The sequence below is a fragment of the Oncorhynchus nerka genome, linkage group LG11, assembly GCF_034236695.1.
Source record: "Oncorhynchus nerka isolate Pitt River linkage group LG11, Oner_Uvic_2.0, whole genome shotgun sequence".
NCBI lineage: Eukaryota > Metazoa > Chordata > Actinopteri > Salmoniformes > Salmonidae > Oncorhynchus > Oncorhynchus nerka.
In genome coordinates, this window is record NC_088406.1 from 53,825,585 (window position 1) to 53,853,453 (window position 27,869).

Genomic DNA, 27,869 nt, shown 5'->3' on the forward strand with positions numbered 1-27,869 from the left:
TGCTTACACACCACATTCAACTTCAGCCCGCTGCCCACTGATAGTCCAATTGTGTGCCCCTCTGATGCTGTCTGGTTCTGTGTCAGGTGTTGAGGAGTCCGCGTGAGGAGTACCCTAGGGGTGAGGGCCTCCCAATCCGTCCCTTCGAGGAGAAGCTGGGGAGGAGACTGATGATCGCCTGTGGATCCCTCAACCTGACGCTGCAGGGCTGCATCAATGAGACCGAGACTGGTCCTGTCACCAATGTAAGACCCCCTTAAAACCACAAATACACCACCACCATCTCACGCTCATTTGCACGCGCGCACGTACAGTTCTCCGCAGCTTTTAAAGGTCGACTTAGCATGATGACGTTGCAACTAACGGCGCCGCAGATATTGAGATGCGCTCATGTATTACATAACTGATGGTGCTCAATGGTCAAAACACTTTTCACTCTGTTGTTTACTGTGCTGCGATGGATGATCCGAGATCAGCTATTGAGTGCAGTGGTCACTGGAAAAGTGAATAGTGTTCATCTTTTGAATGATTTGCTTGGTGCAATACTCATATGCTAACGCATACGGGAGTAGGAATAAGAGAGAAGGTTTGAATCCTAATCAACCTGCCTACAAATTGTTTGAAGTGCAGTAGAACAACATAGCAAGCATGTCAAAGCTGTGTGCTGGAAAACCTTGGTAAATCCCTGGTGCTCATCACATGCAGTATATCCCCATCAGATTGAGCCCTTCTTTGTGACTGTGGCCCTGCTGGATGTGCGTGAGGGAAGGAAGGTGTCGGCCGACTTCCATGTTGACCTGAACCACGAGACGGTGCGTCAGATGCTGGGTGGAGCTGGGTCGGGAGGGCCCGGGGCGGGGCAGGAGAATGGCCTGAGCTCCCCTGCAGAGAACAGACCCGGAGACTGTCATCTCAGCCTGGACCTGGACGACTGGCTCCGCTTCCCCAAACAGGTACGCTACAGCAACGCTCCGGAGGAAGTTTCCCAAAGGTGCAAATCTAGGATCAGTTTCAGCAACACACAGAGGGGATAGGGCAGAACTGGGAATGTCATAGGGAGAAAAGAGAGATATTTACTCCTTTCGTGTGTGTGTGTGTGTGTGTGTGTGTGGTGTATGTGGTACGCAGGCCATCTTCTCTGTGACAAACCCCCACACGGACATTGTTCTAGTGGCGAGGGTGGAGAAGGTGCTGATGGGAAATATCGCCGTGGGAACAGAGCCGTACATCAAAAACACAGACTCCAGCAAGGTGACGCAACTCTACATCACAGTTAAATTCTCTCTAACTACCACCCCTCACCTTTATAGTCTATTACCTATGGGTAGGGTTGCAAAATTCAGGTAACTTTCCCCAAATTCCCCAGAAATGTATTTATTTATTTAATTGAAGTTTTGTGGGATGGAATCTCTTGAGATGCACAATCTCGTTTTCAAGTGTCCAAAAAAACACACACAAAAAACAACTTAGAAACAAGAATAATATGGCAAATAATTTGTAATAATACCAATGAAATAACAATAATACAAAACTTAAACTTACATTATTAACAGCTAAAAAAAGAAAGAAATACTACTAGACTTGCAACCAATAAAAACTACAAATCCAGGTTAGAAATATTTGGGAATCAGGAGGTAATAAGCAGGAAATCTATGAATCCTCCAACCTGGAAAAAATGTGACATTTGGGGAAATTACAGGAATTGTGTAACTCTACCTATTGGACAATCTATTATGGAACATAAGTTGAGGGGAGTTAGTGTGTAGAACAATGTACAGTAAAACACAGCTTGTTTTCCCCAGGCCCTTAGTAGTGAAACAGTGGTATGCACAACCTTTACAAGGTCTTTCCAGTGAGGTTTCTTGCAAAGCTCTATTTAAATTCCCCTTAATCACACAGAAAATCAGATGGTTTGGAAATACATTTTTCCTCATAGATTTTCCAAGATTTCTTTCCAAGACGCCCCCATAGAATTCCACAGAGTCAAATCCTGGCCTTTGTTTGGGAAGTTGACTGGATGAGCAGACGGGAGTTGATTTAGACATGCCAATTTATCTACGTCGAGGATCATTCATTTCTGTGTTTTCCCGAAACCCACCGACAGACTTCAAGAATATCAACAATGCTGACCCCTTTTTAAAGTAATGTTTCCTTCTCTCTGACTCTCTCGCTCTTTCTCTCTCCCCCACTCTGCTCCCTTCTCTCGCCATCTCTCTCTCTCTGTTCCTGTCCCTTTGAAGACGGTTCAGAAGATGCTGAAATCCAACAAGCAGTTCTGCAGTAAACTGGGGAAGTACCACATGCCCTTTGCCTGGTGCATCAGGTGAGGGACACTGAGCCACACCGTGTTTTCTGTAATCCTACTCACTCCGTATCCATTTATTGACCTTTTCTCCTTTAATGAGCAACCTGCACCACACAGATGTCTATAAAGGTGTTGATTAAGTATCTTACACTCTAAACTATTTTCCTGTCTGTCTGTCTTGTCTGTGCATCCGTCCATCTGTCTGTCTCGCCTGTTCCTGTCTGTTCTGCCCGTCTGTCTTTCTGTCTGTCTCAGGTCTGTGTTTAAGGACAATCAGGGGACGGTGGACCGGGAGTCTCGCTTCTCGCCCCTCTTCAAACAGGAGAGCAACAAGATCTCCACCGAAGATCTCATCAAGCTGGTGTCTGAATACAGGAGGTTAGGCACCGAAAAGACATCAAGATTGCGTCCCAAAATAGCCTATTCCCTATTTAGTGCACAACATTTGACCAGAGCCCATAGGGCTCTAGTTGAACGTAGTGCACTATATAGGGAATATGTTGCCATTTGGGATGCAGACCAACTACTGTCAGTTCAACCCATGGTCCAGAGTTTATCATGACCACCTAATCTGACCTGGAAAACTCCTGGCCCTAGTCTTAGAGAATGTATGGTGCTCATTGCTCACTCATTCCTTGGCTCTCTCTGTGTCTTTGCAGGGCTGAGAAGACCAGTAAACTGCAGACCATTCCAGGGAACCTGGACATCACAGTGGACTATGTCCCTATGGAGCATCCAAGTTAGTCCAACACTTATGTTCTCTTTCTCACTTCGACAACCCTCATGTCTCTCTTTCTCGTTCTCTCTCTCTCTCTCTCTCTCTCTCTCTCTCTCTCTCTCTCTCTTTATTTTCTCTTTCCCTCTCTCTCTCTACCTCTCGTTTCTATCTCTCTTTCTACCCCCCCCTCTCTCTCTACTGTTGAATAGCTATCAGTGTTACATGTATTACAAATGTCTTCTCTCTCGCTCTATCTACTTCTCTCTCTCTCTCTCTCTCTCTCTCTCTCTCTCTCTCTCTTTATTTTCTCTTTCCCTCTCTCTCTCTCTACCTCTCGTTTCTATCTCTCTTTCTACCCCCCTCTCTCTCTCTACTGTTGAATAGCCGTCAGTGTTACATGTATTACAAATGTCTTCTCTCTCGCTCTATCTACCTCTCTCTCTCTCTCTCTTTATTTTCTCTCTCTCTACCGCTCCCCTCTCTATCTCTATTTCTACCTCTCTCTCTCTACTGTTGATAGCCATCAGTGTTACATGTATTACATATGTATCTCTCTCTCTCTCTCTCTCTCTGTCTGTCTGCAGACTGTGTGACATCATCCTATGTGCCTGTCAAGCCCTTTGAGGACTGCAGCCAGCACCAGGCCACCGTGGAGGTGGAGGAGTTTGTCCAGGACTCCACCAAGTTCACCCAGCCACACCACGTCTACAAGAACCACGTCTACGTCTACCCCCGACACCTCAAATACGACAGCCAGAAGAGCTTCGCCAAGGTACCCTAACCACCCAAACCCACACACCACTTTTTTTTAATTTTTTAATTTTTTTTTATGATTTATTATTAACCCCTCCACCAGGAGGATAAATATCTTAGTTTTTTTACAGCTTTCTTTCTACATATACATACATTTTACATATACATGTTACATGTACATGGTACTTTTATATAAAGCAGCCGCATAACAATAATACATTACCAAACATAAACTCTTTAATCCCAACCCTCAGCCCATCCCACCTATCACCATAGACCACCCTTTTAAGGTTAATTTTAAGTGCATGTTGATTTTTTAGCCATTCCTGAACCTGTGACCAGAAACAAGCTACATAGGGGCAATACCAGAATAAATGATCTAGTGATTCTGTCTCTTTACAGCAAAATCTACAGAGCTGAGATTGTTGTATGCCCCATATATATGGTGGCAAGAATTTTATATAATAATTGAAATTGAAAAACTCGAAGGGTCGAATTAGGTGTAGTTTTTTGTACCAGTTCATAAAACCATGTGCTATGGAATTGGTACATTGAAAATCTCCTCCCATTTATTTTGCAACCTAGTGTAAGGTACGGTAGTGTAAACACTGTATTTTTTAACGATCCAATATGTAATATGGTACACTTGTCATAATTCGTTTTAATCCATAGAGGCTAGAATAGTGATAAATATCTTCAATGAGACTGTGCAGGGATCCAGATTGTGGACTTATTAAGAATAAACTAGAATCATCAGCAAACATTAACACTTTTGTTTTTCTAATTTCTAATTAACCTTCTTGTTGGATCTAATTGTAATAGCTAGTATTTCACTGGCCATAATAAATAGATATGGAGACAACGGACAGCCTTGTCTTACTCCTCTTAAAAGCTCAATACTCTCTGAGAAGTAACCATTATTTACGATTTTACATCTGGGGTTGCTTATACATAACTTTAACCCATTGTATAAGAAATTCACCAAAATTAAAGTAATCCAGGCATTTATATATAAATTCTAGTCGTACTTTATCAAACATCACTTGTGATCTATACTAGATATACTCAGAAATATGATGGCAAGGAAACCTATATGCTGGTATTGTGATACTGGTATTGTGAAAACTGTACTAGATATGAAGGAAAGGACATGTAGTAGACACACAAGTCACACTGTACACATATGGTACCTCTTTGCAGACACGCATTAAATCAAACAACGTCATTTTCATTCACAGGCTCGTAACCTTGCAGTCTATGTGGAGTTTCGGAGTTCAGATGAGGAAGTTGCCAAACCTTTGAAGGTGTAGTATCTTCTCAATATCTTCTTTGTCATTGATAGCATTTAGAGTATCATGGTGCATTTTTTTGAAAAACGTCACTTTTCTCTTCATTCGTTTTTTTACTTGTTGCCTCAGTGCATATACAGCAAGCCTGGGGGTCCAGTTTTCACCACAGCAGCCTGTTCGACGGTTCTTCACCACTCCCAGAACCCAGACTTCTATGATGAGGTGAGTGTGGAATGAGTGTGTTGAAGAGGTGTATGGCTAGGGGGAGAGGAATGGGAAGAGATTGATTGGAAGGGGCATGTGCAGGGCTCTAATTGCCTGGTAGCCAGTTTTGTTTTTGCCTTGGCCAACTCTGCTCATTATCATGAATTTGAGAGGCTGAAGCACAGTCAGTGCATACCAGGCTAGAGCCCTCACCATGTAGTGGCAGGTGTAGGATAAAGTTGCCCCGAGATGCTGATCTTAGGTCAGTGTTGTATTTCCCCCACTATTGGTTAGGATTGGGGGAAGGGGAAGATTATACGAGATCTGTACCCAAGGGAAACTTCACCACGGAACTTAGTAGTTCTGCCACTTGTGTCAATTAATATATATATATATATATATATATATATATATATATATATATATACTGTACCAGTCAAAGGTTTGGACACACCTACTCATTCAAGGGTTTTTCTTTATATATATATATATGATTTTCTACATTGTAGAATAATAGTGAAGACATCAAAACTATGAAATAACACATATGGAATCATGTAGTAACCAAATATTTTAGATTTTAGATTCTTCAAAGTAGCCACCCTTTGCCTTGATGAAAGCATTGCACACTCTTGCCATTCTCTCAACCAGCATCATGAAGTAGTCACCTGGAATGCATTTCAATTAATAGGTGTGCCTTGTTAATATGTGGAATTTATTTCCTTCTTAATGCGTTTGAGACAATCAGTTGTATTGTGACAAGGTAGGGGTGGTATACAGAAGATAGCTCTATTTGGTAAAAGACCAAGTCCATATTATGGCAAGAACAGCTCAAATTAGCAAAGAGAAATGACAGTCCATCACTACACACTTCGAAAGTTTCTTTAAGTGCAGTCGCAAAAAAACATCAAGCGCTATGATGAAACTGGCTCTGATGAGGACCACCACAGGAATGGAAGACCCAGAGTTACCTCTGCTGCAGAGGATAAGTATATTCGAGTTACCAGCCTCAGAAATTGCAGCCCAAATAAATGCTTCACAGAGTTCAAGTAACAGACACATCTCAACATCAACTGTTCAGAGGAGACTGCGTGAATCAGGCCTTCATGGTCGAATTGCTGCAAAGAAACCACTACTAAAGGACAACAATAACAATAAGAGACTTGCTTGGCCCAAGAAACACAAGCAATGGAAATTAGACCGGTGGAAATTTGTCTTTTGGTCTGATGAGTCCAAATTTGAGATTGTTGGTTCCAACCGCTGTGTCTTTGTGAGACGCAGAGAAGGTGAACAGATGATCTCTGCATATGTGGTTCCCACCGTGAAACAAGGAGGAGGTGTGATGGTGCTTTTCTGGTGACACTGTCAGTGATTTATTTAGAACCAGCATGGCTACCACAGCATTCTGCAGCGATACGCCATCCCAACTGGTTTGCGCTTAGTGGGACTATCATTTGTTTTTAACAGGACAGTGACCCAACACACCTCCAGGCTGTGTAAGTGCTACTTGACCAAGAAGGAGAGTGATGGAGTGCTGCATCAGATGACCTGGCCTCCACGATCATCCAACCACTCTGAGTTGGACCACAGAGTGAAGGAAAAGCAGCCAACAAGTGCTCAGCATATGTAGGAACTACTTCAAACTGTTCCAGGTGAAGCTGCTCCTGTACTTCCGGCGCCGACAGAGATGGCAGCCTCGCTTCGCGTTCCTAGGAAACTATGCAGTTTTTTTTTTTTTACATGTTATTTCTTACATTAGTACCCCAGGTCATCTTAGGTTTCATTACATACAGTCGAGAAGAACTACTGAATATAAGATCAGCGTCAACTCACCATCAGTACGACCAAGAATATGATTTTCGCGACGCGGATCCTGTGTTCTGCCTTTCAACCAGGACAACGGAATGGATCCCAGCCGGCGACCCCCCCAAAAAAACGACTCCGTAAAAGATTAATAGGAGGCTGAAGAAATTCGGCTTGTCACCAAAAGCACTCACAAACTTCTACAGATGCACAATCGAGAGCATCCTGGCGGGCTGTATCACCGCCTGGTACGGCAACTGCTCCGCCCACAACCGTAAGGCTCTCCAGAGGGTAGTGAGGTCTGCACAACGCATCACCGGGGGCAAACTACCTGCCCTCCAGGACACCTACACCACCCGATGTTACAGGAAGGCCATAAAGATCATCAAGGACAACAACCACCCAAGCCACTGCCTGTTCACCCCGCTATCATCCAGAAGGCGAGGTCAGTACAGGTGCATCAAAGCTGGGACCGAGAGACTGAAAAACAGCTTCTATCTCAAGGCCATGAGACTGTTAAACAGCCACCACTAACATTGAGTGGCTGCTGCCAACACACTGACACTGACTCAACTCCAGCCACTTTAATAATGGGAATTGATGGGAAATGATATAAAATATATCACTAGCCACTTTAAACAATGCTACCTAATATAATGTTACATACCCTACATTATTCATCTCATATGCATACGTATATACTGTACTCTATATCATCTACTGCATCCTTAGGTAATACATGTATCACTAGCCACTTTAACTATGCCACTTTGTTTACATACTCATCTCATATGTATATACTGTACTCGATACCATCTACTGTATCTTGCCTATGCTGCTCTGTACCATCACTCATTCATATATCTTTATGTACATATTCTTTATCCCCTTACACTTGTGTGTATAAGACAGTAGTTTTGGAATTGTTAGTTAGATTACTTGTTGGTTATTACTGCATTGTCGGAACTAGAAGCACAAGCATTTCGCTACACTCGCATTAACATCTGCTAACCATGTGTATGTGACAAATAAAATTTGATTTTGATTTGTGAGAATGCCAAGCGCGTGCAAAGCTGTCATCAAGACAAAGGGTGGCTACTTTGAAGAATCTCAAATATAAAATATTTTTTATTTGATCAACACTTTTTTGGTTACTACATGATTCCATATGTGTTATTTCATAGTGTTGATGTCTTCACTATTATTCTACAATGAAGAAAATAGTCAAAATAAAGAAAAACCCTTTCATGAATATATGTGTCCGAATATTTGACTGGTACACTGTATATTATACATTTTTAAATATATATTGAGGCGTTTGTTAAATGCACTTTAAATAATGTGTGATTTTCATTTTTTTTTGCCTGTTTCTGAAGTGGTCCTTTGTGTCATCCTCTGTTTCTCAGGTGAAGATTGAGTTGCCCACCCAGCTCCACGAGAAGCACCATCTACTCTTCTCCTTCTACCATGTGACCTGTGACATCAACACCAAGACCAACTCCAAGAAGAAGGAGGCCCTGGAGACCCCAGGTAGGGAGGAAGGAGAAATGCTGTGACCCTGTGTGGCTCAGTTGGTAGAGCATGGTGTTTGCTACAGCAGGGTAATGGGTTTGGTTCCCGCTTCGGGCTCGCAGTCCAAAAATGTATGGATGGAAGCATCTGTTAGATGGTATATATGTCTTTTAGGCAAGTTTGTCAATGGATTGGATGGTAGCTAGTTGGTGTTAGCTTATCACTGTGCAGCAACATCGCCTCGATACTGTTGTGATTGTGTTATTGGATTCTGGAGTGTGATGGTGCATGCTACGTCTACAGGCCAATACTACTGTGCTCTTGCTTCTGATTGAGCTTGCTGTAAGAAGACTTTGTGACAACTGCTGATATAACAAGGGCTTTATTAATACATTTCATTGATTGATTTACACATTACATACAGTTTAGTGTTTTCCCATGTGTTCTTTCTCCTGTGTGTGTGTGTGTGTGTGTGTGTGTGTGTGTGTGTGTGTGTGTGTGTGTGTGTGTGTGTGTGTGTGTGTGTGTGTACGCCCTGTGCACTGTGTGTGTGTACGCCCTGTGCACTGTGTGTGTGTACGCCCTGTGCACTGTGTGTGTGTACGTCCTGTGCACTGTGTGTGTGTACGCCCTGTGCACTGTGTGTGTGTACGCCCTGTGCACTGTGTGTGTGTACGCCCTGTGCACTGTGTGTGTGTGACTGCAGTGGGCTACTCGTGGCTGCCTCTGCTCAGAGAGGGTCGCCTGGCCTCACAGGATTTCAACATCCCTGTGGCCTGTAGCCTGCCCTCTGGATACCTGCTCGTCAAAGAACCTGGATCGACTAAGGTAGAGGAGGGAGGGAGGGAGGGAGGGTGATGAATGGAAGGGAGGGAAGGAGAGAAGAGAGAAAATAGGGGGGAAAGTAGAAAGAAAATATTTGGATGGAAGGAGATGCAGGAATTGATAGAGCAAGCATTGTTGCTTTGGCAATACAAATGTAAGTTTTGTCATGCCAATAAAAAAACATTTTGAATTTGAATTGTGAATGGAGAGCGAGAGAGCGGGGAGAGAGCGGGGAGAGAGCGGGGGGAGATAGAGAGAGAGAGCGAGTGGGGGAGAGAGAGAGAGCGGGGGGAGAGAGAGAGCGAGTGGGGGAGAGAGAGAGAGCGAGTGAGGGAGAGAGAGAGAGCGAGTGGGGGGGAGAGAGCGAGTGGGGGAGAGAGAGAGAGCGAGTGGGGGAGAGAGAGAGAGCGAGTGGGGAGAGAGAGAGAGAGAGCGAGTGGGGGAGAGAGAGAGAGAGCGAGTGGGGGAGAGAGAGAGAGAGCGAGTGGGGAGAGAGAGAGAGTGAGTGGGGGAGAGAGAGAGAGTGAGTGGGGAGAGAGAGAGAGAGAGAGAGCGAGTGGGGGAGAGAGAGAGAGAGAGAGAGCGAGAGAGCGAGCGAGCGAGAGAGAGCGAGAGAGAGCGAGCGAGAGAGAGCGAGCGAGAGAGAGCGAGAGAGAGCGAGAGAGCGAGAGAGAGAGAGAGAGAGCGAGAGAGCGAGAGAGCGAGCGAGCGAGTGAGAGCGAGTGAGAGCGAGTGAGAGCGAGTGAGAGAGCGAGTGAGAGAGCGAGTGAGAGAGCGAGTGAGAGAGCGAGTGAGCGAGAGAGTGAGCGAGAGAGTGAGCGAGAGAGAGAGAGAGATATATATATATATATATATGAAGTGAGCACACCAAATGGAACAACAGTAAAGTGTTAAGGGGGTTATGGTACCCATTTGGGAACGAACCCTCCCATGTTCAGCTGGAACGTGGCGCAATGGAATGCAAAAATATTCTTAGAAATATTTAACCTCCACACATTAACAAGTCCAATAGCTCAAATGAAAGATAAACACCTTGTTCATCTACCCAGCAAGTCAGATTTCTAAAATGTTTTACGGCGAAAACATAGCACATATTTATGTCAAACCACCACCGAAGACACAGCTAATTTGAATAGCCAAGTTGAACAAAATATGCAATCAACAAACGCAGGATTAAAAGAAAAATAATTCACTAACCTTTTGAAAATCTTCATCAGATGACAGTAATATAACATATTACACAGTACATTTATGTTTTTTTCAATAATATGCCATTTATATCCATAAATCTCTGTTTACAATGACGTCATGTTCAGAAAATGCTACTCAAATGTCCGGAGAAATGATGATAGCTCCGTCAGATAACGTAAGATAACAAGAAATACACATCATAAACTTTAACTAAATATACATGTTCTACACATAGATAGAAATGCAACCGCTGTGTTACATTTATTTTTAACGTTACAGAATTCGTTCACTAGGCTATAATATGAGACGGAGCTCAGAAATTAGCATTACGTCTCCTCTATCTTGGAGTCCACAGAAACCCAAATTTACCACATAAATATTCCCTTACCTTTGATGTTCTTCCATCAGAAGACCTAGAAGGAGTCATACTTACCAAAAACAGCGTTTGGTTTTGAAGTCTGTGTCTTTAGGTTATCAAACGCGACAAATTCCGGTCGAAATGCAGCCAAAATTCTTGTGGATGCGCACCAAAACTTCAAAATTACATATTATATGTCGACTAAACTGGTCAAACTAAGTGCAGAATCAAGCTTTAGCATGTTATAAACATGGAAAACAATCCTTGGCACGAACAGAAACACCGGCATCGTTTGGTCAATCCTGGAAGAAAGAGAGCTCTGGAGCGTCCGCGCGCATGAAAGTACATGTTTTTTCGCGTGACCCGAAGGTTTCAGCCCGCCAAAAGTCTCGTGGGCGCGCGATTCTCACAACGACAAGCCCCATTGAAAGCAGACATCGCGCTGAAGACGTGGAAACTGTTCTCAGGTCTGTAGCTGCTTGGGAAGGGTGGGGGCGATGACGTCAAAGTTGGGCCAACTTTTCTGATGACAAGAGAGAGTTTGGGAGAATGGCTGCCCTGAGAGTTCTGCTTTACATACAGACATAATTTGAATGGTTTTAGAAGCTTTAGAGTGTTTTCTATTCAATAATAATTATTATATGCATATATTAGCAATTTTGGACAGATTTTTTTTCTGTTTACTATGGGCACGCAATTCCTCCAAAGGGGACAGTAGTCAGCCCTATCCTTAATTAAGCAAGCATGGATCTCCTTGGTGCTCAGGGACCCTTCCTCCCTCTCTCCCCCAGAACGGCTCAGATCTGAAGTGGGTGGACGGAGGTAAGCCCATATTCAAGGTCTCCACCAACGTCCTCTCCACAGTCTATACTCAGGTAAGAGTCTGGACTTACCCTGCCACTCCATGAAACCACCACAAGTAAAACATAAAATACAAATCTTATTTAACCAACCTTTAATGGGTTTCAACTCCAGCAAGTCAATCCTTGTTATCCCATTGTGACTTTCAGGATTGCGCCCCAAATGGCAACCTATTCCCTATCTTGTGCACTACTTTTGTCCATAGGGCTCTGGTCAAAACTAGTGCACTATGTAAGGGAATAAGATGCCTTTTGGGATGCAAATTCAGTTTGTTACTGGATTTAGTCCTTATCTCCTGTGCACAGTCTATAACTCAGTGATGGTGGTTCTGGTTGTGACTGTGTCTTCTCTCCTTGATTGCCAGGACCCCCACCTGAACCGCTTCTTCCAACAGTGCCAAAAACGAGACACGGACCTCTCCCAATCACCTACCTCAAACTTCCTCAACTGCCTAAAGGTCTGGAGAAACGAAGAAAGGGAGGGAGGATAGAGAGATGACTTCACATCTTTACGTTCTGCATTTCACTCCCATACTATACACCCCTTCCCATACTATACACCCCTTCACTGACAGTCTTTCCTCTCTCTCTCTCTCTCTCTCCTCGCTCTGTCTCTGACTACCTCTCTCTCTCTCTATATATCCTCGCTCTGTCTCTGACTACCTCTCTCTCTCTCTCTCTATCCTCGCTCTGTCTCTGACTACCTCTCTCTCTCTTCGCTCTCTCTCTCTATCCTCGCTCTGTCTCTGACTACCTCTCTCTCTCTCTCTCTCTCTCTTTCTATCCTCGCTCTGTCTCTGACTACCTCTCTCTCTCTCTATCCTCGCTCTGTCTCTGACTACCTCTCTCTCTCTCTCTCTATATATATCCTCGCTCTGTCTCTGACTACCTCTCTCTCTCTCTCTCTATCCTCGCTCTGTCTCTGACTACCTCTCTCTCTCTCTCTCTCTCTCTCTCTCTCTCTCTCTCTCTCTCTCTCTCTATCCTCGCTCTGTCTCTGACTATCTCTCTCTCTCTATCCTCGCTCTGTCTCTGACTACCTCTCTCTCTCTCTTTCTCTCTCTATCCTCGCTCTGTCTCTGACTACCTCTCTCTATCCTCGCTCTGTCTCTGACTACCTCTCTCTCTCTCTCTTTCTCTCTATCCTCGCTCTGTCTCTGACTACCTCTCTCTCTCTCTCTCTATCCTCGCTCTGTCTCTGACTACCTCTCTCTCTCTCTTTCTCTCTCTATCCTCGCTCTGTCTCTGACTACCTCTCTCTCTCTCTCTTTCTATCCTCGCTCTGTCTCTGACTACCTCTCTCTCTCTCTCTCTCTCTCTCTATATCATCGCTCTGTCTCTGACTACCTCTCTCTCTCTCTCTATCCTCGCTCTGTCTCTGACTACCTCTCTCTATCCTCGCTCTGTCTCTGACTACCTCTCTCTCTCTCTCTCTCTCTCTCTCTCTATCCTCGCTCTGTCTCTGACTATCTCTCTCTCTCTATCCTCGCTCTGTCTCTGACTACCTCTCTCTCTCTCTTTCTCTCTCTATCCTCGCTCTGTCTCTGACTACCTCTCTCTCTCTCTCTCTACTCGCTCTGTCTCTGACTACCTCTCTCTCTCTCCCACAGGGCTTACTGAGCATTGAGAAGATTCCAGTGATAATTCGCTTCCTGCCTGTGCTCTTCAACCAGCTGTTCAAGGTCCTCACCCAGAACGACAACGACGAAGTCACCACCACCACCACCAGGTAAGATGAGGCACTGCAGGCCACGGACTCCACTCTCACTGCCACTGGATCATGCAGGAATACATGTTGCCAGAATTCACATTGCCAACTATTAATGTTGCCAGACAATGATGATGACTGAGTGACCACCTTGTGTTTCACCAGGGTGCTGGTCCACATTGTTGCCAAGTGCCATGAAGAAAAACTTGACCACTATCTGCACTCCTACATAAAGGTATGGTACTCATTTAATTTAGGATGTTAGCCCTGTCTTGCAGGAAGAGCCGTTTTTCTGCAGTTTAGCCAGGTGGTGTCATAGGGTAGAGGAGAGGGGTTGGGCTGAGTGGAGAGGAGGGGAAAGGAGATGAGGGGAGAAGAAGAGAGGTGAGGTGAGGAGAGCTAATGAGAGCAAAGGGGAGGAGAATAACTCACAGACAGCTTCATTAGTGAAGGGAGAGAAGGGGGCTTTGTGTGCGTGCTGTGTGTGTTTGTGCGCATTCACACGTGACTGTGTGTGTGTGTGCGCGTGTGTGTACGTACGTGTGTGTGTGTGTGTGTGTGTGTGTGGGCTACGGTGGGGGTGTGGTGAGTGTGGCTGAGGGTCTAGGGCAATGTGCCGAGAACACTGTGGATACAGAGAGACGAGAGAGAGTCTGCCACACACACGGCTCTCAGCTCACACACAGACAAGCATGGCTGTGGGGAAGAGAGAAGGGGGGTGTCTGGTGGAAGGCAAACAAGGACACCGAGCCTTTTCAATAAGAATGCAAGGCATGCTTGTTAAGAAGAGAGTGAGAGGCAGAGGAAGAGACAGAAAGTGAGTAAGGGAAATGGAGAATAGAACCAGCTTACCACAAGATTTTTCATGTCTTGTAGAAAGAAAATGAGAATCCTACAATTGATCTTTAAGAGGGGCAGAGAGACAGAAAGAGAAATGGAGGGAGGGTGGAAGGAGAAGAGGGGAGGAAAGAATGGGAGGGCCACTGTAATGGAACTGGCGTTGCTATGGCAACTGATTGGCATGCTGCTCGTGGGGCTAGCAGCAGGCAATTTTCGACCAGTGCTTTCTCGCCGTGCGGGTGTGTGTAGCTGGATACCAGATGTGTGTGTCTGTGTGCGTGTAGCAGGTGTGTGTTTGTGCACGTTGCATATGCACGTGTGCGTGCATCGTTGCAATATGTGTGGGTGCGCGTAACGTGTGGTTACCATTGTTAATGAATTAACTCAATTGGGTGACGTCTGTGGTAATGAGGTGTGTGTGTGCCATACACGTACAGTGTGGGTGGAACATTTCGCACAAAAAGAGAAAAATAGATTGAGTGCCAAAATAATCACATAGATTTATAGATACGGTACAGAAGCACGTACCCCAATGCATTTCATGTGCCAAGGAAAACTACATTAGATCAAGATTTTTTTGATGCATAATTTATTACAAATTTTTCTTCTTCCTCAACTCTGATTACATCAACCTTAATCGGCGTTGTTTTGTTTTTATGTAGGTTTAATTCAATGAAGAACCAAGCATATTGCATGTTTGGTTCCCTTGATGCTACTAATTGCATGTACAGAAAGTGAGAGAGCAAAAGTGTCGGTACAATGTGTTTGTCTTACTGCCTCTATGTCCGTCTGTCTCATTGACCTTGTTCTCTCCACTGTGGTTGGTCAGTTTGTGTTCAAGGCGGAGTCGCATGGCTTCCGGACGGTCCACGAGGAGCTGGCCAAGGGCATGTCCTCTGACCTGAAGAGCAACGAGCAGCTGGCCATCAGGAACATCCTCAGGGTGAGCCTAGAGGGACGCCACGCCCAGTCCCAAATGACACCCTATTCCCTTTATAGGAACATCAGGGCTCTGGTTTAAAAAAAATAGTGCACTATATAGGGAATAGGGTGTCATTTGGGTGGATAGTCCCCTGATCTACAGATGCTCACACTGTCAACAAACTGTCAGCTGCATCTCTGTTAACAGGGTTACGGTTGGGTTTTAAGGTTAGAGTAAGGATTAAGGGTTAGGCCTAGCGTTAAGGTTAGTGGATAGTTCATTGAAATGTAGTTGAAATGTTGTTGACAGTCTACTGAACATCTACAAACCTATTTGGGACTATCCAAATAAAGACATACTTAGAAATGTCACACATAGCCATGCTAGGATTCCTTATCGTACATATCTGCTCTACGTGATATATATCTATCTGAATGTGCCGTTGAGTGTGACCCTGAGTGCTTAACTGAACATAACCCGGATGATCTGACCCCTGTTTAACCTTTATCCCTGTCTGCTGCAGTTTTCCTGGTTCTTCTTCGAGCTCATTGTCAAGTCCATGGCCCAGCATCTAGTGGACTCCGACAATGTCAAGGTATAGAAACATAAGATATGAAGTTGTTATATATGTACATATACACTCCCTGTGCAAGGGGAGGTGACAGATTAGCATACCCATAAACACTACATGAGACGAATTCTGTCTTCGTCACACTGAGGAATACATTTGGACATTTTAGTGTCATTGTCCCTGTTGTATTTAACTCGCGCAAAGAGACCATCACGTTCTCAAACCTCATCACTCAAAGAGTATATCTAATGATTATATTATACACTCGCCGGCCAGTTTATTAGGTACACCCATCGAGTACTGAGTCGGACACCCCTTTGCCTTCAGAACAGTCTGAATTCTTCGGGGCATTCTACATGGTGTCGGAAGAATTCCACGGGGATTTTGGTCCATGCAGCCCATTCCATCCCATCCCAAAGATGCGCTTTTGGGTTGAGGTCTGGGGATTCCACAGCCCAATCAAGTAAACTGAACTCCCTGTCATGTTCCAGGCAATGTTTTTCACCTCCTCAGTTGTCCAGTGTTGGTGATCGTGTGTCAACTGGAGTCGCTCGTTTCTTCTTGTTTTAGCTGATAGCAGTGGAACCCGGTGTGGTCGACTGCTGCAATAACCCATCCGTGACAAGGCTGGACAAATGTGCGTTCCGAGATGCCGTTCTGCACACCACTGTTGTAGTGCGCTGTTATTTGTCTGTCTGTGGCCCGCCTGTTAGTTTGCACTATTCTTGGCATTCTCCTTCGATCTCTCCATCAACGAGCTGTTTTCGCCCAGAAGACTCCCACTGACTGAATGTTCTCTGTAAACCCTAGACACAGGGTTGGCACAAGGTGGTTGAGGTGCTTAAAGTACTTGAATTTGGCATTCTGAAATTCAAGTACTGAAATACCTTGAAAATCTAACATTTTCTCAAGTTGGTACTCGAAAAGCACAATTAAAATGAGAGGAGAACAGATAATGATACATATGTTTATGAAAGATATTAGAAAAATGTATTCCAGGCAGACTACCGAGTTGTATTTCCTCACGTGTTTCGCACTGCGGTTGCCAGGCGAACTCACTCATTTTTGTTCAGTGTAGTTTACGCACTTTTTTTTAAAACCACTATGACACTGGACACAACCAACCCACACTGTGTAAGGTGCAAAACATGCGTCAGACTTTGACATTGCGAGCGTGGGTGAATCGGCCCTGAAGAGCAACATGAAGGAGGAAAGACACAACGCTGCATCCTGCGCTGGCGCCAGTTCTACATTATGTCGACTTTTTCTCTGCAACAACCTCCAGAGCTTTTTTTTGCAAATCGCCTCATTCGCGGGGTCGCCCGCGATATTCCACTTTATCAAGCCATGCTCCTGCCGTTCTGTTGGCCGTAAGCCATGCTCCTGCCGTTCTGTTGGCCGTTAACATGCAGTTTCCTCACCCAGCCCACCCGCCCTTCTCCCGACCGGTGACACTAAAGGTGCCGGCTATTAAGTAGCAGAATCCCCGAATTCCCCAAAAAACAGTCATTAAGATGGAATTGTGTGGTCATGCGAATAGAAAATGTGTGTTCACCAGTAGGCATGTCCCAAAACTCTGCTCATCACTACTCAAATTGCAAAATCATAAGCACTGACTTAACACTCATGTGTATATGTAGTAAATACGTAGTGAACCAACGTAGTATTATTTACAAGCATTTCGCTACACTCGCAATAACATCTGCTAACCATGTGTGTATGACCAATAACATTTGATTTGATTTGGAACTTGTAAGCCAGTGACGAATACTCCGTTTTTTTGCATGAGGTTGTGGCGATATACTGCCATCTGTTGGCAACTAATTGCAAAATAATAATATTAACTATTACAAATTGATGGTCCTTGAAAATGAAATATGAGTGCTTGAAAAGTACTTTAAAGTCCTCGAGTGCTGTCGTGCGGGAAAAGCCCATCAGTGTGGCCGTTTCTGTGATATTGGAGCCGGTGTGCCCCGCACAGACGGTCGTGCCAACGCTCGAAGTTGCTTAGGTCACTTGTTTTGCCCATTCTAACGTTCATTCGAACAGTAACTGAATGCCTTGATGGCTGCTTTATATAGCAAACCATGGCCAAGTGAATCACTGTCTGTTAAGAGCAATCCATGTTTGTGAACGGGGTGGTGTACCTAATAAACTGTCCGGTGTGTGTATGCCACTTACCAGACACTTTTATCAAAGCAACTTACAGAATAATACAATATAATTTATTGTCCTTTTACAGGGAAATTCATTTTGGAAAGACCGCATACAAATACACAAACACAAAATACACTATAATACATGCAGTGTGGAAAACACTTGAAAGTTAGTACTGAAGTCAGACATATTCAGATTCCCTGCGGCCTACTTTCCGACCTTGTATTGGGCCTGCATCTGTCCTATGTCCCACTGTTCCATTCAGTGCTGTTAGTATGTATATGTGATCCCTACTGGAATTGAACCTACGACCTTGGTGTTGCTAGGGCAACGAATACAATCTGTTAAGTTCCATATTATGTGTGGCCTCAGCTCCCTCGACCACAGAGGTTCCCTTCAACCTACCTGAGTCGTCTGGAGAGCCTAGTCATGACCGTGTCCGACCACATCTTCTGGAAGAACAAAGAGCTGGCAGAGGAGACCCGCAGTGCCAACCTGGCCGTGGCAGGCTTTGTCAAGGTGGGCATCACACACATCACACACAAAGTACATGTTTAGGGAGCTGTCTTTAGCGCTTGTCGAAATCAGCTCAAATGCCGCCGAGGCTAATGCATTTATGTTCCCTGACTAATGATACGGAAGCCGAGTTGAATGCCATTAAGCTAACTGTAAATGAAAATGGCTTCCACTGCTAATTATTGTTAGATACTAATTTCCTTAAAGAGGTTCTCCGGTAGTTTTGTATACTTTTTAGACAGTATTTCTGAAAGTAGCACTCATGAGCCAAAAGTGGTCTCCCCGGAAATTGCATACTACATCACATATTGTGCATATATGTGCACCCCTTCATCGCACTCTCTCTCTCTCACTCTGCTCTGTGGGCATGATGTGCCTTTTGCTAGATGTCACTCAAATGCGAGGGCTGAAACTCTAGAATTCTTTCATTCTTATTTACAACGACGGCCTACCAAAAGACAAAAGGCCTCCTGCGGCGACGGGGGCTGGGATGAGAAATAAAAATATAGGAACAACAAAGAGAGACACCACAACACTACATAAAGAGAGACGTAAAAACAACAACATAGCATGGCAGCAACACCACATGACAACAACATGGTAGCAACACAACATGGTACAAACATTACTTGGCACAAACAACAACACAAAGGCAAGAAGGTAGAGAACAATACATCACGTGAAGCAGCCACAACTGTCAGTAAGAGTGTCCATGATTGAGTCTTTGAATGAGAGATGAAGATAAAACTGTCCCGTTTGAGTGTTTGTTGCAGCTTGTTCCAGTCGCTAGCTGCAGCGAACTGAAAAGAGGAGCGACCCAGGGATGTGTGTGCTTTGGGGACCTTTAATAGAATGTGACTGGCACATGTGTGTGCCATGTGGAATAGAATGTGGAGGATGAGGGCTGCAGTAGGTATCTCAGATAGGGAGGAGTGAGGCCTAAGAGGGTTTTATAAATAAGCATCAATCAGTGGGTCTTGCGATGGGTATACAGAGATGACCAGTTTACAGAGGAGTAGATTACGCATGTATGAACTACACATTGACACATCCATCCTAAAACGGGAAGTTTAAAAGATACTTAGTAGTCGCCAGAGTTCCAGAGCATGTTTTTAACTGTGTTATGAAATGGGCTCTCTCTTTCATGTTCTTTATTAACTAATGCTGACCTCTCTCCCTCCCTCCATCCATCACTCCCTCTTTCCCTACCTCCTTCCTCTCCTCCTTATCTCCCTCCCCCCTCCTTTCCCTCCATCCATCCCACCCTCTTTCCATCCCTCCCTCCAGCGTTGCTTCACCCTCATGGACCGAGGGTTCACCTTCAAGCTGATCAGCAACTACGTCAACATGATCACAGCCACTGACAACAAGGTGACACACACACTTACACACACTTACACACACTTACACACACACACACTCATACACAAACACACCCTTCTCATTCTGTTTCTCAGTGACGGAGGATATGTGAATAAAGCATTTCCTCATCTGTCGGTGTAATAGCCGATGTCACTCACGGTAGAATAGAATGCAATAGAAAACAATTATATATCTACTAGAATAGAAACAGAGGTGTTGTGATGTTTTTATTCGGTCAATCAGGTGGTGACTAGGGCTGTTGCGGTGACCGTATTACTGCCACACCGACGGTCACGAGTCATGAAGGCAGTCAAATTCCACGTGACTGTTTAGTCACGGTAATTAGGCTTCTCTGAGCTCTGATGCTGCTGATGGTCGTTAGTAGCCTCCCAAACTCACTAAGTGCCTGGTACTCAGCGCTCTATTGTCGCTCTAATCACTCTGACATCAATGCAAATGTAATGGAAAATCTAATCAAGCACTTCATGAGAGCCCATGAGCTCATGCTGCATAACATTTCTATAGGCTATGCAATTGCGCAAGAAAACAGAATGGTGGCCTCTATTAACCTGTTGCGACGAGCCATCCCGGATCCGGGATCGTGAATACAGCCTCAAGCTCATTACCATAACGCAACGTTAACTATTCATGAAAATCGCAAATTAAATGAAATCAATATGCTAGCTCTCAAGCTTAGATTTTTGTTAACAACACTGTCATCTCAGATTTTCAAAATATGCTTCTCAACCATAGCAAAACAAGCATTTGTGTAACAGTATTGATAGCTAGTGTAGCATTTAGCGTAGCATTTAGCGTTAGCATTGAGCAGGCAACATTTTCACAAAAACCAGAAAAACATTCAAATAAAATCATTTACCTTTGAAGAACTTCAGATGTTTTCAATGAGGAGACTCTCAGTTAGATAGCAAATGTTCAGTTTTTACAAAAATATTATTTGTTTAGGACAAATCGCTCCGTTTTCTGCATCACGTTTAGCTACGAAAGAAACCTGTATCCAGGATTGTGTAAATCTATCCGCAAGCTCATTAGCATAATGCAACGTTAACTATTCATGAAAATCGCAAATGAAATAAAATAAATCTATTTGCTCTCAAGCTTAGCCTTTTGTTAACAACACTGTCAACTCAGATTTTCAAAAATATGCTTCTCAACCATTGCAAAACAAGCATTTGTGTAACACTATTGATAGCCTAGCATAGTATTATGCCTGACATTCAGCAAGCAACATTTTCACAAAAACCAGAAAAACATTCAAATAAAATAATTTATTTAAATTGCTTATCTTTACAACAGGAGTATAGCCTTCCTGGTTGGCATGAAAATGAACCACGGGAAAAGCGTCCTCCATTCACTATTTAAGTCAGAGATGACAGGTATTTTTTCCCCTGACCCTGTTTTGAATCAGATGCATGATAATGGTCCATTTTAAATTGAAAAAAAAACGCATTTCACAAATATATTATTTAGTATATGTAAAGATGAGATTAAATCAAGAATATTCTGATGGGTGACAATATTAGCCGAACACTTGTGAGTTATATATTATCACTTGTGAATTATGCCCAGCATAAGGCAAGAAACAATGCCTTTTTTGTTTTGAACTTTTTCTAAACATAGTCACACACCTCATGTAGCCTAGCCCATAAGCCTATATGTTTGCATAAGGTTTGTAATCACAATATAGTGGCCAAATAGCTTCTTTTAAAATGAAGCACATTAATCCACTTTACAACGGGTGTGGAACCTAACTGTCAGCACGTGAGTTTCAAGTTTGGGGAACATAATATTCACCATACAAATGCACCTTTATAATAAAAGCATTACGTGCATAATCTAATTTGTGGTCACTTTTGATAATAGTGCTTTCCCGCTAATGGCATTGCTGCACTTATAATGTGAAGAAATAGCTTAACAGTTTATCAACATTTTAAGCTAAACGCTCTGATCTGTTGCGTCAGTCTCAGTGCGTAAAAAAAAAAGTGTTTTTGATGGTAGTGGTTGTATTAATTTGGGATCTATCGCATCCAACAACTGTCCCAGACTGTTTGGAATATGTATTTCTCGCACAGAATAGAATAGGTCAACTTTTGTTCTAGGGGGATAGTAGAACGACATAGGCTAGTGCTAGTCTTTTCATTAGGTCTACTCCTCTTGTTGGCTGACGAAAAGTAAATGTGGACAGTTCTTCCAATATCAGCACCTCGGAATTGGAAAAGGACGCGAGCATTTGCGTCCACGATGTGTCTGTCTTCACTTGTAGCCTGTAGGAAAGACCCAATCAAGTGATGGAGAGCCATGTGAGTGAGATGAGAGGTGCTTCAGAGCGGCCAGCATTTAGGGAGAAGGGGTGCAAAAAGGCATGGATGTTTTGGGGAGCTTTATGGCCACACAAAGTGGATGCCGCCAGGAAATGCGAGTCATTATCAAGTGCTTCTCAAATTGTGAATGAGAGATTGACTAAGTGTATACGGCCTGCGCAAAAAAAACAAAGCAGAGCTCATGCCTTTCAAGTGACTTATTTCAAATATTAGAGTCGCATCATGCAGCTTTAGTGTATTAAAAATCAAAACATATAGCCAAACGTTTATAGAACAACTAAAGTTACAGGAATAACTCTAAATTAAGCATATAGGAGTCCCTATTTCTTTGCTAACTGCTCAACAGAGAATAGCCGCATGTGCGCACTCCCTCAAATCGTTTGGAGAAAATATCCTTTCTATTTTATTCAGCTCTGTTCAATTGTATTCTTCATACTATAAAATAATGCCGCAGAATTCTAAGCAAATCTTGTCTGCTAAATGAACAAGTGTAGCCCTCAGCCATTTGGCATAGTTAGATCAGGACCCAACATAAGGACAACTCAGAGTATGCTGTTCTGTTCTTCTGAAATAGACTACAGTTTCATCATATCATGTTTCTTTAGACCTGTCTAAAAGAAATGATGGATTTATTGTGAAGGTGTAGGCTATATTACATGGATTTATTGTGAAGGTGTAGGTTATATTACATGGATTTATTGTGAAGGTGTAGGTTATATTACATGGATTTATTGTGAAGGTGTAGGCTATATTACATGGATTTATTCGACTTTTTAAAATGTGTATGTTACAAAGGTCTGAATCAGTCGCCAGGAGATGCTAAATGTGTTTATGTTAATTAACGGTCAATTACCGTGAGACCGACAGTTATTTGCTTGACAATCACCGGCTGACGAAATTTCGTGACCACCACAGCCCTAGTTGTGACCCCAATGTTTCTCTCAACAGGTGCTGTGTGAGTTCAAGTTTGAGTTCCTGCGAGAGGTGTGCAACCACGAGCACTACATCCCTCTCAGTCTGCCCCTCCCCTCCGCTCACATCACAGGTCAGAGGTCATCTGGGGTTCACAGGGACCCAATCGAAGTCCGTTTAACACCGTTGCATTCATCTTCATTCATTACACCGCTTAACACTTTGCTTTTCTGTTCTTTCTCTTTCCTGTCCATTTCAGACAATGCATCACAAGAAAAGCAAAGTGCTCAGGGTAACTATTGGTCCCGTTTTGTGATATTCACATGATGTTGTACTGGTGTTCTTTGCCATACGACCGGAACTGGATGGAATAAACAACCCATCATTTAGTTCTAACATTTAGTGTAGTGGTGGTTGTGCAGGAGAATTCTTGTATGGGCAGCAGTAGTATATGGCAGTTTTTCAACCTCTGGTACTAGGACCAGCTCTGGTCCCTGAGATGTTGCTTACCAGTCACTAAAAGGATTAGGTGACATCAATTTAGTCTAAAGTGTTAGTTTTAATGTAAGCATTCCTCCAAGGAAGGAAGGACCATAGCTTTCTGGTCTCTGCTATAAAGAAGGTTGAGAACCACTTGTACATGAACTCTCTCTCTCTCTCTCTCTCTTCCTCCCACACTCTCTCTTTCTGTCTCTTTCTCTCCCCCTGTCTTTCTCCCCCCCAACCGCCTCTCTCTCCCTCCTTATTCTCCCCCTAGTGGATGTGCCGGAGTACAGCCTGACGGGCGAGTTCTGCCGGAAGCACTTCCTGACGGGCTTGTTGCTACGGGAGCTGGGCCTGGCGTTACAGGATGAGCAGGACCTGCGCCACCTGGCCCTCGCCAGCCTCAAGAACCTGATGGCAAAGCACTCGATGGATGCCCGCTATGCCATGAAGGTACACCACACACGCCAACGCCATGCACCAGATGATAATATAATGTCCCCAATGGCACCCTATTTTCTATAGTGCACTACTTTTGACCAGAGCCCTGTAGTTGAGAAGTACACTATATATACAAAAGTATGTGGACACCCCTTCTAATTAGTGGATTTGACTATTTCAGCCAGACCCATTGCTGACAGGTGTATAAAATCGAGCACACAGCCGTACAATCTCCATAGACAAACATTGTCGGTAGGATGGCCTTACTGAAGAGCTCAGGGACTTTCAACGTGGCCCCATCATTAGGATGTCACCTTTCCAACAAGTCAGTTTGTCATATTTCTGGTTCCAGATCTGATCATGTAATGTTTGTCTGTAATAAAAGTTGTGACGGTAAGCTAGGGCCAGGTAGCAATATTAGCCTGCTTCCAGATCTGTTTCTGTTTTAGTTTAGCCAACTCCTCTGATTACCGTTGTGAGTTGGCTGAAGTGCAAGCAGATCTGGGACCAGGCTGTACCAATATTGATGTTCCACACAGGAAACTGAAATGTTCTGATTGGACAGTGTACAATGTACTACAGCTGACGCAAACGTATACACAGTAAAAATCACTTTTTATTTTGCCTGTCATCACGTCACACTTCCAGGAGTGTTCTCTGTGTCGAGATTTTCTCACAGATATTGGATTGACTAAAAGTGTGTGTGTTAAGGAAAGAGAGGCGCATTACAGTGGTGGCTAGGATGATATGAAACAGCAGGAAATCATTCATCTGGACACACACACACACACACCCTATCCTGCGGTTCGGTGTACAGGAAGCATAGGGCACTATGTACAGTAGGGAATAGGGTGCCATTTTGGACTCAACCCCAGACAGCCAGAACCCATCTGAGATTAGAAGCCTGCCAAACCCAACACTGTACAACTGTTGACAGATCTCTGTTCCTCTCTCAATCAGGCACAGTTTGAAACCCCTGATATTTACTCTCTGTAGGTCTGTCGCTCACTATCGGTGTCTCTCGCTCTATCTCTGTCTCAAATTCTCTCTCTCTCTATTCCCTCCTTTTCTCTCTCCTCTCTCTCTCCTCCCTATCCCTCTGTTTCTCTCTGCCACCCCTCTACTTTCTCCCTCTGCCCCTCCCCCCTCTCTCTCCTACCTCTCTCTTCATATTCTCCAGGATAAGCAGGCGAGGATAGCGTCCCTCTACCTGCCTCTGTACGGCCTCATCCTGGACAACATGCCTCGCTTCTTCCTCCGAGACGTCTTCCCTATCTACTTCACCTCCAGTGACCAAGTAAGAGTTTGAGATCTATTTAAACAGTGAACTGTGTCCCTCTGGCCCAGTGCAGTTACAGTGAAATGTTTCCCTCTGGCCCGCTGGAGTCACAGTGAAATGTTACTCTCTGGCCTAGTGGTGTCACGGTGAAATGTTTCCCTCTGGCCTAGTGGTGTCACGGTGAAATGTTTCCCTCTGGCCTAGTGGTGTCACAGTGAAATGTTTCCCTCTGGCCTAGTGGTGTCACGGTGAAATGTTTCCCTCTGGCCTAGTTGTGTCACGGTGAAATGTTTCCCTCTGGCCTAGTGGTGTCACGGTGAAATGTTTCCCTCTGGCCTAGTGGTGTCACGGTGAAATGTTTCCCTCTGGCCTAGTGGTGTCACGGTGAAATGTATCCCTCTGGCGCAGTTGTGTTAAAGGCTCTTAAAGGCTCTGCATGGTCAATCCGTCATCTGAAGTGGCTGTACAGCATTTACTGCGATGCAGTAAACGTCAGGGTTTTCATAATTCTTGCGCTTAGTGGAGCAGAGCTATTGTGAAGGAAGTTGTCAAGGAAGTGAGTTTGTGTTTATACAGGACGTACCGCCTCCACCTACCGTAAACCAATCATGTCAATGCGGAGCTATACGGAGCCCTCCGGATTGTTACAAATATTTGAGAGTTGCATGGCGATGCGGTACGGAGCTTGATTTGGCCTCTGCATGCCTCTGCAATTGCGTCACTCCCTCCATACGAAGCCTCCGACCACAATATCAGATCTAACATGAGTTCACTTTCACAGTGAACTGATTCCCTCTGGTCCAGTGGTGTCGCCCTCTGCTTAAGTGATCTCATTAGCGTTTTCTCAATTGGTCTTGCTCAACTCCTGCGTACTCTCTCCTCCGTCCTCTCTCGCCTCTTTTTGGAAAAGGTCAAAGGTAATTGAGAAGAAGCGTGGAGGAGAGGGAACGTGGATGAAAATGCGCTTGTATGAAATGAGACTCTCCACCAGCAGCGGATCCAGAAATAGTGACCAAATGAATGAAGTTACTCGTGCATGGCATTTTATGGATAAAACGATAAATCCCTTACCGAAAAATCCCAAAACACATTTTCATGTGATCTTATGTGAAGTTAATGGGATAACATGTAAAGCAAACTACACGTGAAAACGTGATCACATGTGAAGTGTTCCAAAAACACATGCTTTCACATGTGAAATCGTGGTTTTAGCATATTGTTTTTAAAGGTGTGCTTGCTTTTCTCCTCTGACAAAACAAAAGCTGATTTCAAAAGGGGTGCGGCAGATTTCTAAACACTTCAGCGAAGGACAGGTTTTCGGGCCACAGAGGAGACAGGAAAGAGGGTGGAGGACGGACTTTTGCCCAAATGAGAAAAGGCTACAGTGAAATGTATCCATCTGACCAAGTGGTGTCACAGTGAAATGTTTTCCTCTGTCCTAGTGGTGTCACAGTGAAATGTTTTCCTCTGTCCTAGTGGTGTCACAGTGAAATGTTTTCCTCTGTCCTAGTGGTGTTAGAGAACTCTTTCCCCCTCTCCAGGGTTCAAGAGATGACCTGAGTGTGGGAGTGGGCGTGGCAGGTCCGGTGGCTCACGTCATTCGCCATGGTAACTCGGTGGATGCCTCCTTTTCCAAAGAAGTGCTCAACTCTATCACAGGTAGTGTGTGTGTGCGTGCATACTTACTTTTGCATGTGTGTAGGCGTGTTTGCAACTGTGTGTGCACATAAAGGTCCATAAGTCTAACCCCCCAACCCCCCCCCCAGCCTTCTCCTCCCTGGCTGTTTCCACGGGTAACCATGCCGACTCACGGGGTTCTCTGATCAGCATAGAGTCCAACCCCAGCACCAGTGACAGGAACAGCGAGAAGATGGACGGATGTGAAAAGGTGAGAAAGATGACAACACTCACTCAGCAGTATTTCATGTCCAGAAATGTTGTGCAGACACTGTGCTGGCTTAATTAAAGAAAGAACAAAAAGAAAATAGCTATAGCATAAAGAAGAATGTGTGTCTTCCTCCTTCTCACTCTCTCTGCCACTCCCCTCTCTACCTCTCACCTCTCTCTTCCCACCTCCCACCTCTCTCTCCCCTCGCCCTCTCCCTAACTTCTTCCTTCCTTCCCTCTCTCTCTCTCTCTGCCACCCCCCTCTCTACCTCTCACCTCTCTCTTCCCACCTCCCACCTCTCTCTCTCTGTCTTCAGTTTGCCCGGCCTCTGTCTCTGATAGGCTTTGGATCTCGTTTTGACAAGCTGGACCAGGCCGAGACTCGCAGTCTGCTCATGTGTTTCCTCCACATCATGAAGACCATATCGGAGGGTGAGACACATAGTGTTACCTCCATGCAGGTCCTACTATATAATTCACTACAGTACGCTCCAAAAGTATTGGGACAGTGACACAATTTATTATTTTATTTTGGTATTTGAAATTATACAATGACTGAGGTTAAAGTAGTAAAAAGTTACGTAGTATGTAGACACCCCTTCAAATGAGTGGATTCGGCTATTTCAGCCACACC

At 44.3% G+C, this 27,869-nt stretch overlaps 1 protein-coding gene across 5 annotated transcripts in view; it reads left to right on the forward strand.

Moving 5' to 3' along the window:
* Window positions 1–27,869, forward strand: part of LOC115137144 (dedicator of cytokinesis protein 10-like) — a 179,486-nt gene that overhangs the window by 107,024 nt on the left and 44,593 nt on the right. For all 5 annotated transcript variants that reach the window (XM_065024655.1, XM_065024656.1, XM_029673248.2 and 2 more), the window contains exons 11-36: window positions 87–245; window positions 720–953; window positions 1,129–1,251; window positions 2,241–2,323; window positions 2,561–2,683; window positions 2,965–3,044; window positions 3,608–3,795; window positions 5,015–5,080; window positions 5,195–5,287; window positions 8,479–8,602; window positions 9,291–9,412; window positions 11,750–11,833; window positions 12,184–12,276; window positions 13,429–13,547; window positions 13,692–13,761; window positions 15,196–15,309; window positions 15,812–15,883; window positions 18,389–18,535; window positions 19,820–19,903; window positions 23,182–23,278; window positions 23,405–23,437; window positions 23,903–24,081; window positions 25,250–25,366; window positions 26,890–27,007; window positions 27,115–27,236; window positions 27,553–27,667. In XM_065024655.1, the coding sequence (XP_064880727.1) occupies window positions 87–245; window positions 720–953; window positions 1,129–1,251; window positions 2,241–2,323; window positions 2,561–2,683; window positions 2,965–3,044; window positions 3,608–3,795; window positions 5,015–5,080; window positions 5,195–5,287; window positions 8,479–8,602; window positions 9,291–9,412; window positions 11,750–11,833; window positions 12,184–12,276; window positions 13,429–13,547; window positions 13,692–13,761; window positions 15,196–15,309; window positions 15,812–15,883; window positions 18,389–18,535; window positions 19,820–19,903; window positions 23,182–23,278; window positions 23,405–23,437; window positions 23,903–24,081; window positions 25,250–25,366; window positions 26,890–27,007; window positions 27,115–27,236; window positions 27,553–27,667 (2,959 nt within the window). The remainder of the gene's footprint in view (window positions 1–86; window positions 246–719; window positions 954–1,128; window positions 1,252–2,240; window positions 2,324–2,560; window positions 2,684–2,964; window positions 3,045–3,607; window positions 3,796–5,014; window positions 5,081–5,194; window positions 5,288–8,478; window positions 8,603–9,290; window positions 9,413–11,749; window positions 11,834–12,183; window positions 12,277–13,428; window positions 13,548–13,691; window positions 13,762–15,195; window positions 15,310–15,811; window positions 15,884–18,388; window positions 18,536–19,819; window positions 19,904–23,181; window positions 23,279–23,404; window positions 23,438–23,902; window positions 24,082–25,249; window positions 25,367–26,889; window positions 27,008–27,114; window positions 27,237–27,552; window positions 27,668–27,869) is intronic.